Genomic DNA, 14,294 nt, shown 5'->3' on the forward strand with positions numbered 1-14,294 from the left:
ATTTATGTTGAAAGTTGTATGTGATTGGCAAAATTTGTAATTGCACATTTGTAACGATGAAGTTTCAATTTAGTATATTTAAAATATATTTATAAATTAAATATCAAATAACACACTGCAATTATGTTGATCAACACATCAAAATAGGTGTACTTAAAAGCAAGACTTTATAATAAGCAAAAAGATTATTAAAATCTAATTTTTACATTAAAATAAACCTTTCATTTGACTTTATTACAAATTATACTTTTTAAAGAAAGTCATGAGTGTGCTTTCTTTAAGTACACTTAAATGACATTTTATTAATATGACATTATCAGCAAGTACACTTTTTTTGTATTATTACTTAAAATTTGGTGTACAACAGATTTATTACAATTAAATTCACCTTTTTCTTTCCAAAGGGAATGACTGAAAACCTTTTTAATTACTGAGATATTGACTGTGACAACTAGTCCCACACTCCCCTACACTAAGCAAATAGTAAATTATTTTACTATAGTATGGAATGGAAGAATGGAAGCTATAACTTTGCAAGAGAAGTTATTAAGTATCCACACATGGGTATTTCTGTCTCATTTTCAGATGTGGATAATTTATATAGAGGCCATGGGAGTTGGTTCAATGAAGAGCTGTAGCATACAAATGGGAATAAACCCATCTACACTCTTGAATGAGGCGATTTTCTGTAAATAAATCTTTAATGAGAACAATGGATAGATGAAAATATTTTGTAGCATTATGCCTTAGCTATTTTGCTGCTTGACAACACAAGGCTAAGACACATAATCTACTGTTCTGAATATACAACACATATTTTAAAAAACAACAACATTGATTTGACATTTAAAAATAACAAGAAATAATGTCTACAGTGAATTATTAGATATTATTAGTTATTAGAGCTACATGAGCCTCCACGGATGTCCTTTGCATTTAATTTTTTCACATTCTAAAATAGTATACTGATACGGCAGAGCTCAAATGAAAAGCAGCGTAATCATGCCTTCATTTTACTGAATAAACGCCAGTATTAAATGCAAGTGAGTGGCCAGGGTCACATTTCTGATTGCAAAAGCAGTGCTCTGAAAATTCCTAAGTGGCTCAAAAATTAGCACATTTGCACACAAATTAACACCTAAAATAGGCTCATGCATCACACTCACATCTACATTTGTGGAATGTTCCATTGACAGAATCGCTTTTGCTTTTTCTCAGCAGTCATGTTGGGAATGCATATAAAGCAGAACATAAGTTCAGGGCTTTAGTACACCAAAAAAGATGTACAAACACCCACATACAGAAGCAAGCATACATACAGCTATCAGCATTTACATATTCATACATACTAAGATTGCAATTAAAGGAATATTCTGGGCCTAATGCAAGTAATCGACAGCATTTGTGGCATAACATATGACATGTTGAATAATTAATTTCCTTTAAAATAAAAAATAAAAACAAAATAAAGACAAAATAGTCAGGGTTACTGTGAGGCACTTGCAATGGAAGTGAATAGAGCCAAACAGACGCAGAAATGTGAAGGCGATAATATTACAAAAGCACTTACAGTACATTAACTCTTCTTTTAAACTTGTGTTTTCTTTGAGCTGTGATATTGTTCTTGTCATTTTAGGGTTTTAGGTGTTATGTTTTCATTGCAGCAAAATTTACACAAGAGATTTGTCTGTTTTTATCACACTGCTTAATTTTTTGGTTGAGTAATCTATTTTAACATTCACTTCCTTTTTTCCCTCTCTCTGCAATCTAGATTTTTGCTTTTTTTAAAAGACTAGGAGGGACAAAATCAACATTTGGCATAAGTGCACGTTAACTTGTGCTGAACCTTGAACATTCCTTTAAACAAGTCACACACACACTAGATAACTAAGTGTGGGAAAACACCTGGACTGTTTTATGCAGAATAACATAATAATGAAAAAAATATATATTATCTTTTGGAATGTGTTATTACAGTATGCCATATGCTTTCTGCCTGAGCTGGAATGCACACACGCCTCACAATCCCGTTCTTTGTCCATCTCACCACAAACGCACATACTCATGACAGAATTTATCCCTCTCTATTCAACTCTCTCCTCAAGCTTTTCTGTCTATGCACTTATATTTGCATTCAATGAATGACAGAACATCTGAGAAGCGAGTTAATTCCATTCCTCCTTTGTACCCAACAACCTTTATTTCAGCATATATGTCACTTTCATCCACTCAAGGACTCAAGGAGCTTTATTCTCCAGTGCTTCATTCAAACCAAGACATCTCCACTTCTAACCATCCGAGAGTCATCGTTTCTGTCGTAACCCCCTGATCTATCTTTCCCGAGGCTTGAAATCAAGGGCAAATACAAATAAACCAACACTCTGTCTCATCTTGAGATTTGTTGCATCTCTGATCACATTTTAGTTGCATGTTAGCATATACAGGTGCATCTCAATAAATTAGAATGTCGTGGAAAAGTTCATTTATTTCAGTAATTCAACTCAAATTGTGAAACTCGTGTATTAAATAAATTCAATGCACACAGACTGAAGTAGTTTAAGTCTTTGGTTCTTTTAATTGTGATGATTTTGGCTCACATTTCTCTCCTTTCCAAAACTCCAGCTAATCCTTATGGCATGCTAACCTTGAATTTTAATTCTAGAGGCATTTACTACATCTCATCATGTTTTCAGCCTATTTTTATCCCACAATTGCTTACTAAAGGATACAGCTTGGCAGACAAATGCCTCTCGTGATTCCTTGAAGCGGATTTTCACATTGCGACATCTGATCTTTCTGCTAATTCTAGTTGTGCTTAGATGATTTCTGAGTGTTTAAATCTACCATGAACTTGCAACTCTATGCGCCTTCATCACAATATTTCATCCAAACCTTCTATAATTCTTCCTAGGGATTTCTCAGCCCATTGGCACAGCTTGGTGTTTCTGGTTATTTCAGTTCCCCTGATCACCTGCCTGCCTCCTATAGGCTTCATTAAGCAGCTGTATCTCTTCCTGGTAACCTCCAGCCTCCTGGTGCTGTCTCCGGCTGTTCTGTCTATGCGCTTCCACTGTATCCGGAATGTGGATGTTAATGTTGTCCGCATCCGGGTTACTTGTGGGGATCAGCAGAGAGTACGAAGCAGTTTCACCTAGGTCACACGAGACAAAGCGGTTCTCCCGACGAGAGTAGCGTAGTGAAGGTGAGCGTGCGTGTGTGGATGACTGGCTGATGTTGGAGACAATAGACACGCTGTCCATGGCCTCCTCGTTGTCACAGATCTCCAGAACCTCCAGGTGAATTCTTACATTGGTGTCTGCGACTCCACACTCTACTCCAACTCCACCTCCCCCAGTGCTAGAGTTGTGCTCTTCAGCACTAGGTTCATGACCCACCGATTTGGAGCGGTACACCTCAACTTTCTTTGCATTGTTGGGGGAGATCTTCAAGCCATCGCTGCTGACTTCATAGGTGGAGAGGGACAGTGTTTTGCCTGTGGGGGCATGGAGGGAAACGGTGCCCTGGAAGGCACATAATGGAATGGCCAACCCAGCTGTGGATCTCTGTTTGGAAATATAAAGACAAAGAGACATGCTGTAAAGAGTCAAACAGTGTGATACACATAAAGACAAAGACACACACAAAACAATGGAAACTTACATTTAAAAGCTGCTTTAAAATATAAAATAATGAAAATACTGAATTAAAAAAAAATCTAAAAAATTGCAAACAACTTAGAGATATAGCCATCAATTTAATTAATGGTGAAGAAAATCAAGCGTACACTCTGAATTCTCAAAACTGATTAGTTAAAAAAAAGCAAAGCCACACATTTTTAAAATGTAATTTATGTCATTTAAACATAATTATTATTTTAAAATTACCTGTATCTGTAAATTGCATGATTATAATAGGTACATTTGGTTGGTCCATTTGAGTAGCACCTTAAAGGCAATTTTTTTTATCTATCCACCCTCATATCTCTCCAAACTCGTGACGTTTCCCATGGAAAGACACCTCAAAGCTGCTTTTTTTCTATACAATGAAAATGGTGATCACTTGTTCAAATTCTGTTAAAATTTTGGTTGGTTTATTATAAACAAAATGAAAACTTGGGATGCAAACTCAGATATCTTTTTTTCAGGCGAAACCACTATCCTGTCTTACACTTACTGCTCAAAAATTGAAAAAATTTAAGGAACACTTAAACCACATATTGGATCTCTATGAACAAAATATTCAAGTTAAAAATGTTTACTTACATACATTGTGTAATTAGTTGAGAACAAAATGATGTGACAATGGCCAGTGGAAGCCGATATCATCAACCCACTGAGGGCTGGACTTCAAAATCACACCGAAAATCAAAGCAAAAATGTTTAATTACAGGTTGATCGAACATGCATGAATTTCATCAAAACAACTCCTAGTGTAAGTCAGAAGTGTGTATGGCATCCATGTGCTAGACTCTGCCTACATGAGGCTGAGCATTGTCATGCACCAGGAGGAACCAAGGCCCACTGCATCAGCGTAAAGTCTGACAATGGGAGCTGATGATTTCAACTAATAGCAGTAAGGGTGTCGTTGGCTAGCACATGGAGGTCTGTGTAACCCTCCAAGGATATTCCTCCCCTGACCATCACTGACCCACTGCCAAAATTGTCATGCCAGATGGTGTTGCAGGCAGCATAACGTTTTCCAAAGCATCTACAGACCCTTTCACGTCTGTCACATGTGCTCAGTGTGAACCTGCTCTCATCCATGAAGAGAACGGGGTGCCTGTGTTGGACCTGTCAATTCTGGCCAATGCCAATCGAGCTGCATGGTGCTGAGCTGTGATTGGTTAGCTGGCCCAGTGTGTTGTGATTGGCGAACTGCTTAGAGCGTGCTCCGAAAATGTCATGCTCCTTTTCATATCCATGAGTTGCATACTCAGCTGTAAATATTAATGATGGCATCAATTTTGCCATACCAATTTGAGCCCAAATCAGACCCTGAAAATGTTTACAAACAAGAGAATTATGCAGAACCATTGCAAGCAAAAAACGGGGTTTTGGAACCGGAGTGGAAGAACCAGCATCTCTTCACATTGTGACTTCACAATATCCAGAAGAAGCTCGCTGTAGTACAAACGAGCCATTTGTTGTAGTTTTTGAAAAGTGTTTTCTATTAAAGAGAATATCTCCTTTTAAATTGGACTATGAGCTTTGTAACCTTGCAGATCTTTTTAATGCTCAAACATCAACATTACACACTAACTAAAGTTGAAAAAGTGAAAAAGCATAATAGGACCTAGGCCTAGGTGATAAAACGGTATCGATATTTATCGACGGTACACCTTCTTCTATAACGATATAAAAAATATTCGATATAGGCACGTGCTATGAGTGAAGCAGACAACAAACACGAACATGAGTGCTGTGCCTGCCTGTGATGAGGAGATTGTGAGTAAAGAATGAATATTAGACTAATTTAAAATAAACATTTGCATTTGAACGCAAAAATAGTACAATCCAATGTTAGATGTGCGTCAGGGAGCGTCATCAGTGGAGCACGAGATGCGGTGATGATGATGTAAGTGGCATTGTAGTTTAAAGGGGTCATATGATGCGATTTCAATTTTTCCATCCTCAGCCGGCCTCAGCTCACTCTATCCCGGCCTCAGCGCACGCTATGCCGAGGCTTCCCCTCACGCTAGGCCACTGTGTTTTTCGTTGTGAAAGCGAAACTACTTTGTTTGGTCTTCCAAAAGAGGACACAACTACAAATCAGTGGTTAAGTTGTATTTACAATATATCCAGATGTGTGCAGCACATTTTATGGAGGACTGTTTACTGATCCTGGGAGAGTAACGTTAAGACTACAATGCCGGCAGTTCTGACTCACTTAAGTACGTTTTCATTTCAAACGCGAGTTTTGGGCAGTAGTAGCACTTGTTGTTTGTCATTTCTCTGATCACAAATGCAGACAGAGTTTTATGTTTACGCGGCGCGATGCAATGCAACGCGTAAAAAGACCCCACTGAATGCAACAAATGCCTCGTTTGTAATGGGTTTTAATGTTTTTGTCTCGTCGCTCCGGCCGGGACACAGTATCACAGTATGGTGAGGGGCGTAACATTTCCGTCTCACGCTTGAGGTATTCGGCCAATCACAACGCATTGGATAGCTGGCCAATCACAGCATACCTCGCTTTTTCAGACCGATGAGCTTTGTAAAAATCGACGCGTTTCAAAAAGGCAGGGTATAAAGGAGAAACAATAATGTACAGTATGTGGAAAATAAAGTGTTTTTTTTACTTTAAACCCCATAAACACATTTCATTACACCAAATACACAAAATAATGTTCTTTTTAGCAGCATCATATGACCCCTTTAATGTTTTGTTAGTCTAGCCCACGAGACACAGTTGCTGTGTTAATCATTCAAAATATTAGAGAAATATAGAAGCTCAATGCCTAGAAGATCTTGATTTGGTTAAAACTGAAACCAAGCCATTCACACAGAAAGCATATTCAATGCAATTTCTAGACGGACAAGTATGACTGCTGCACACGCGTCTCACACAAGAGATGTAGACAGCCATGCAAAGTTAAAACAGTTTATACTTTTAGAAAGCATGTCGCGCATTTTTGTGGAGGTTTTTTCCTTTTCACTGCGTCTCATATGTTTTTGAAGGCAATCTGTGTGATGGGCGATTCGGCTCTTTGTGTTAAGCAATGCATAAATACATGATGCAGTTTTGTTCATAATTGTTTATGCAATTTACGAAATTATATTTGATTTAAATGAGTTAATTTAGATGTAATGCACGTTTTTTTTTATAGACAGTTACTACCTTAAGTTGGCAATTTAATGTGCTGCATTATTTTGCTCATTGCGCCTTCCTGTGGCCTCGGGAGACAAGCCAAAAGTTTAACCTATTTAATCTGCATATAAAACATTAGAAATTAGATATTTGTTTAATTTTTTATTTTGTTTTTGACTGTTAAAACAAAAAAATATATTTGTTGTTTGCCTCAATAAATTTAGTTAATTTAAAAGTACAGTGGTTAAATGTAAACATTTTTTTCTATTGCTCTTTGTTTTAAAAAAGTTGATAAAAAATGTCAATAATTATCGATAGAACGATATGAAACATTATATCGTTGATACAGTTTTTAGCTATATCGCCCAGCCCTAATAGGACCCCTTTTTTTGAGCAGTGTATAAAAAACTACAAAAAAAGTGCTTCTCTCTCTCCAAGTTCTTTTCTCTATCTTGCCTAAGGCACAAAGCAAGCCAGGACCACCACTGGTGCCTCTCTCGAAAAACTGGTGCATTATGCCCTGGGTTAAAAAGTTTTTGACTGTTAAAACAAAAAAAAATATTTGTTGTTTGCCTCAATAAATTTAGTTAATTTAAAAGTACAGTGGTTAAATGTAAACATTTTTTTCTATTGCTCTTTGTTTTAAAAAAGTTGATAAAAAATGTCAATAATTATCGATAGAACGATATGAAACATTATATCGTTGATACAGTTTTTAGCTATATCGCCCAGCCCTAATAGGACCCCTTTTTTTGAGCAGTGTATAAAAAACTACAAAAAAAGTGCTTCTCTCTCTCCAAGTTCTTTTCTCTATCTTGCCTAAGGCACAAAGCAAGCCAGGACCACCACTGGTGCCTCTCTCGAAAAACTGGTGCATTATGCCCTGGGTTAAAATATTATGAAAACATTTCTATACTGCAGATACAGTATGTGAAAACAAATATCTGAACTGTGCCAGCTATGTAACCACCAATTATACTAACATTCTTTCATCATTCAATGAGCTCGTAGTTTATCTGGGTAAATGTATTAATGCTTTTAGTGCAGTGATGTTTAATGAGTATGCAATTTAGCTTTACAGGATGATACTATACCAGACATGGAGGCATATAAAAAAAATAAAAATTTAAAATAATTTTGAAGGTCCAAAGCTCTAAATTATACACAAAGTCAATGGCATTTAAAAAGCAGTCCAATAAATGTGATTCTTTTCCCAAGACGTTTTCTGTGAGTTAATGAGCCCTGTGTGTATATCAGGCCCATCGAGACCAAAAGCTCTGGTCAAATTACAACAAGGTCCATAAACAGCCGTGGTTCCATTGTGCTATCTTTCTCCCGTCAGCAACTTCAGTCATATACAGTAACGTCACACTACAGAGAAATCCAGTTTAGTGGCGTTGTCATTCTCATTGATATGCTCCTTTCACGATAAAGAGAGACAGTCGCCATGGAGCCTGTGTGTAATAGATTGAAATGCCACGCTTGACTGAGGACTGTGAATAATTCAGGCATTTTGATCTGATTTCATCTGACCATTCAGTACAGCAGCCATAGATAAGGATCTCTCCCTACCTTCTTTCATTCCTTCTCTCTTGTTACATTAGAAAGGCTGAGGAATGAGATGTCAACAACATGATGTGTGCCTCCAGCAGGCTTTGCACAAAACACAGCATATCATTCAAATGAAATAATGCTCATCAGAGGTTGTAGAGACCATGTGACTGGGGGAAGGGTATGACTTGCATGTGAGTTCACCCACCGGATGAGTTAGAGGCACTGGGGCGATGAAGGATAATAACCACATCAGAGTCAAGGCAGGAAAGCAGACAGAGAAAATGGCAAAATGCAAACAAGGCCCAGGCTTTTTATGATGTTTATGATTATGTGTGCGAGTGGCCTATTTTCCCCATAATTCCCCTGCGAGTCAGTCTATATGCAGTGAGGAGTGTTGATGCAGATGCTCAATCACATGAATCCTCCGTCTCACCTATATAAATATGTCTCACTCACTCACTCACGAAAATGACTAATTATTATTTACAGAACAAGTCATTTTAATCTTACACAAATTACCTTTTGCGAGCATAAATATGACCCGAGTTCTCAATATACTCAGAATTACTAATCTGTCCCAGGTTAACTGGTGCTAGCTCTGACCTCTCCTCCTACTCTGGATCATTGCCACCAGAGGATCTGAAGGTCTAAACTGTGATCTAGCTTCCTGCTTTCCGTGGCAGATACACAGTGACAGTCATAGTCTTCTGTGCTGCAGCAGCCCAGTGGGGTTTCCAAGTCACAAAACAGTATTTCATAAACCTGCTGTTTTGGCACCAAACATGCTAAGAGCTTAAAGTAACCCAATTGTATTTTTCTCTTTGTAACTCCCAATTACCCACTGTTTTAAAGTGATGGCTTGCAGTAGAGCCCACTGTAGCGGGGCACAAGGAGGAACTGCCTTTGTTGTCATAAATCCTATATTCCTCATAGCAAAAAAGAGAAACAGAAAATAGTTTTCATCATACTGAATGGTACCAAAAGAAAACATAAGAGTGCTGAAGGAATATAATGAAACAAATTTTCTATGATCTTGTAAAATAAGTTGGTTCTATGTACTATGAAAACTTATAATAAGTTCCCCAATACAAAAAGACCATCTACAGAAAGACAACTAAACTGACCACATTTATGCATCAACAATAATTGTGTACTGTTTACTGAAGGATGGGAGAGTGCAAACTATAGTCAAAAGTAAACTACTTTTATAATTCAAATACAGTATATTAAATTGAGATCACAAAAAAATATGGATGGATAGAAGGTTTTCTTTAGATTTTGTTGTGGTTCTGTGGAAATTTTTCACATTAGTTCAATAGAGCATTTTTGAGGTCAGGCACTGATGTTGGATGAGAAGGCGTGGCTTGCAATCTCAGTTTCAGTTCATCCAAAAGGTTTTCGATGGGGTTGAGGTCAGGGCTCTGTGTAGGCCAGTCAAGTCATTCCACACCAAACCCATCCAACCATGTCTTTATGGACCTTGATTTGTGCATTGGGGCACAGTCATGCTGGAATAGAAAAGCACCTTCCCCAAACTTTTTCCATAAAGACTGCCAAACAGGGAAGTGTGATTCATCACTCCACAGAACAGGTTTCCACTGCTCCAGAGTCCAGTGGCAGCGTGCTTTACATCAATCTATCCGATGCTTGGCATTGTTTTTGGTGATGTGAGGCTTAGTAGGGATGAAATTTCACAAACTAACTTATTGCAAAGGTGGCATTCTATCACAGTACCACGCTTGAATTCACTGAGCTCTTCAGAACAACCCTTTTTTTCCCAACAAATATTTGTAAATGCAGAATAGGCTAGGTTTGTGATTTTATACACCATATATACTGGCAATGGGTCTGATTAAAACACCTGCATTCAATAATTAAAAGGTGTGACACAACACACGTCTACTATTGTCCATATAGTGTAGATAGATAGACATATAGATAGATAGATCTTTACTGAAAAGGGTTTAAATTATATTTTTCATACTTATTCAATGAATCATAAACAGTTATTGCACATGCACCTGTGGAACAGTCCTGAGGACACTTATGGTTTACAGGTGGTAGGCAATTAAGGCCATAGTTATAATAACTTAGGACAGGAAAGAGACCTTTCTACTGACTCTGAAGTTAAGCAGAAAAAAAGATGCAGGGAGGCATGAAGACTGCAGATGTGACCAGAGTACTTAGTACTTAGAGCAGCTGATGGACACACAAGAAAAGCTCATTAAGATCTTCAGGAGCACTTATTACAGACAGGTGTGTTGGGACCAGGGCTGGAACTGAACTCTGCAGTAAATCTCCAGGAACAGGATTGGGACCTCTGAGGTAGAGAAACATTAACGTACTAAAGCATGTTTAATATTCTATTTATTTCAATTAAATATTTGAATTAATTCAGTCATACAGTGTTATTGTAAAAAAAAGTGTGATGCAATACAAGCTATATGGATTATTAGCCTACAATTGTGAATCATGATGAAAAATGCATTTAGGTGGAAAAATGAATTTAAAGGCTCAAAGACTAATACATTGATAAAAACGATGTTAGTGGAGGAAAAGAGTCAGATCAATGCCAGTCCTCATATTCCACTATTCACAATTTATAAATCTTTAATACTGTACATAGGCATACATCAAAGTTGCATCAATTATTAGGCTAAATGAATTGTACTTGTCTATTTACATTTACAATAGAATTGACCCAATACTGAAACAGTGAACTGGATGTGTGAATGGTGAGACCATGCCCGTACAAGCCAGCAAAGCAAAACGGTAGTCAATCATGTCAATGTGTCTGACTAAGAGTCTCTGCCTGTCTCTACAGTGTGCAATGTGTTCCTGACACAATACATTAAAATACACAGAAATGGCTTGTTTGTTTGTTTGTTGTAATGAAAACAATCTACATAATAATTTGTCCAGTTGGAGGGATTTTCTACGCATTAATACTATTGTAATTTTAATTGAATGGCTTATTTTTGCATGGCTCAGTTATAATTGGATAAATCTGTTTTGGAAAGCATGAGGCCATTTATTTTCTATTAAACTCATCAGCTCCAGTGTGTATCTAGGCATTAAGATTTACCCTTGTAAACATTAAATAAATAAGAGATATAGCCAATACAACTGTCTACAGTAGAAGTGATTCAAATATTTAATAACCATTTCAGGTTGTTGTGGTGGTGAATATCTAGTTTAATGTTATCAGCATAATTCAGAAGAGGCAGAAGAATAACAGGGACTACATTTACATGGACATCAGTAATCAATTATTTACCTTATTCTAAATAAGCCAATGTTATGATTATGGTGTTTACATGAGTTGCTTTTAGAATAATCCTTTCATGTTCTCGTTTTACATGTTATAGTACATAGTAGGGATGGGAAGATTCCCCGATTCGCTCGGTGCATCGGCATAAAAAGTTAATGATGCGATGCATTGGTTTAAAAAGTGTGCATGGGCTACAAGTCGGCATTTGTATCGCTTTGTATATAAACATATTTGCATCGGTAAAAACCGATTTATTTATATATAATTACTAGTGGATGCGTTATACTTTTATTACTTAGAAAGTGACCAATAATCTGTGACCCATGTATTTGTTTCTCAAGCGCGTTCTCTCATCATCACCGCTGCTGCGTGAATATGACGAATCACAACACCACGGAGACCCGTGGAAAAAAAGATGGGATTAAAGTCCAAAACCTGACTTGAAATAACCTAACAAATCAATCGGGGCTAAAGGGGTTCCATAAACGACAAATTAAGTTCACACAATCTCACTAATTTGTGCACGCGTATTCTTCAGCAGCCCTTAATGTCGATCATGGATCAAATCGATCCACCATGGTAAACAGCGAATATATTCGTGCTGTTTAATGCATTTGAGACGTTGTGTTTTACTCGGTGCATAACTGACATGTCACAAGTATATTTTTCCTCTGTAAATGTTAGAAAGTCATGCAAACATATTCATTTTGCTGTCAGGAGTGGGCGAGGCTGACGCAAGTGAACGAGCGATGCTGCGCGCATGCACGCTAAACAGACAGAGCGCAATCAAATAGGAGCCAGAGCATGTGAGCGGAGTGGCCACGAATTAAGTATTTGTTCTCTTGTTTAGGCTTAGCTGCCACAAATTAATTCGTTTGTTAATTCGTTCGTTCCCTAGTTTTAGTAGGCCTAAACCGTGGAACGAATTATTATATTTCGTAATTACTTATTAAAATCATTATTACTTAAAATTAATAAATAATAATAAATTAATTTTAGACAATAATCCAAGAATTTCGTTACAAACAGTAAACAATTAGGCCTACTAGAGAAATTTTATGTCAGAGAGGGATCTGAGCTGGAATTGGTTCACGGTAAGCGTGAGCGGAATATTAATGGAGCGCTTGCTTGCTTGTGTGGTTAGAGCGACTGAGCATGTCCATAGAGCGGAAAACGTAGCGGAGCGTCACACCGCTCCGCTTCGCTCACATGCTCTGATAGGAGCACAATAATTCTGCGTAAAATATACATTTTGCTAAAATATTTGTTGTCGGACATTAAATGTGCCTTTTGTAGAATTTTAAACCTTCATATAAGTGTATTTTTATGATCGAAGTAACTGTAAAGGAACTATTGTAATAGGTAAATCAAATGTAAGCTAATTCAGTACTAATTACTAAGCTCAAATGAGTTAATGTGTGTTTCTTATAGCAGTTTAGAAGTCATTTTCTTTATTATTTATTTTCATTTTAATTCAGTGATTTTAACTTTTAATTTAGTTATTTTAATGCTTTAAAGAGCAATTTTAGATTGTAATGTTCTGTTCTTCTATCTGTTCTGCAAAGATACAGCTGTCATAAAACCAGAGAGAGCCTTTCTGCTTAGCTAGAAACTGTAAAAAAATAAAATAAAAAATCCGTGTTATTGTAAAAGTTCAGAGTTTAGCTTAGCCTGACAGTTAACCTGCTTTAGACCAGGTTAGTTTCCCAGCATAAGTTGCCACAGTGACTGAAGTTGATCTATGTTAAATTTGCTATATGGAACCAAATCAAAATTTCAAACCAAATTTGTCAAGAAGCCAGACTAACTGAAATAAGCCTGGCTTATTTGGTAAACTTGTTTTATGAAACAGTCCTTGAGGCATTAAAAGTGATCATATTTTTTCCCATTGCATCATATTGCATCGAATCGAAATCGTATCGCACTGCATCGTAATAGGGGTGAATTGTATCGCATCGCATCGGTTGCTGCTTCATATGTATCTTTAATGTATCGTATTGTTGACTATGCATCAAGATGCGTATCGTATCGGCCTGAGTCATGAGATGCTAGGGATGGGAAGATTCACCAATTCGCTCGGTGCATCGGCATAAAAAGTTAACGATGCGACGCATCGGTTTAAAAAGTGTGCATCGGCTACAAGTTGGCATTTGTATCGTGATGCATCGTTTCTAACATATTTGCATCGGTAAAAAACTTAATTTATATATAATTACTAGTGGATGCGCTTTACTTTTATTATTTAGAAAGTGACCAATAAGCTGTGATCAATATTTTATATGTAGATTGATTTCTCCTCTCTAAACTGTTTATCAAGCACGTTCTCTCATCACTGCTGCTGCTGCGTGAATATGATGGATCACAACAACACTACAGAAACCTGAGGAAAAGCTGGGATTAAAATTCCAAAATCTGACTTGAAATAACCTAACCTAATCTATCGGGGCTAAAGCGGTTCCATAAACGACCAATTAAATTCACACAGTCTCACTAATTTTTGCACGCTTATTCTTAAGCAGACCTTAATGTCGATCATGGATCAAATCGATCCACCATGAAAAACAGCGAATATATCTGTGTGGCGAGGGGGGCGTGGTTCAGAGAGGTCTGCACCTGGAGAGAGAGGCAGGAGACGAGCGGTGCGTAAGTAGGTCAAGTGCAA

At 37.2% G+C, this 14,294-nt stretch overlaps 1 protein-coding gene across 1 annotated transcript in view; it reads right to left on the reverse strand.

Annotated features, from left to right (window-relative positions):
• Positions 1–2,611: 2,611 nt before the first annotated feature.
• Positions 2,612–14,294, reverse strand: part of LOC107550126 (probable G-protein coupled receptor 149) — a 28,326-nt gene continuing 16,643 nt past the window's right edge. Inside the window, exon 4 of the mRNA XM_016231353.1 lies at positions 2,612–3,563. Within this exon, the coding sequence (XP_016086839.1) occupies positions 2,955–3,563 (609 nt within the window). The 3' untranslated portion in view covers positions 2,612–2,954. The remainder of the gene's footprint in view (positions 3,564–14,294) is intronic.

This window comes from Sinocyclocheilus grahami, unplaced genomic scaffold (assembly GCF_001515645.1).
Source record: "Sinocyclocheilus grahami isolate Dianchi unplaced genomic scaffold, SAMN03320097.WGS_v1.1 scaffold388.1, whole genome shotgun sequence".
In the NCBI taxonomy this organism is placed as follows: domain Eukaryota; kingdom Metazoa; phylum Chordata; class Actinopteri; order Cypriniformes; family Cyprinidae; genus Sinocyclocheilus; species Sinocyclocheilus grahami.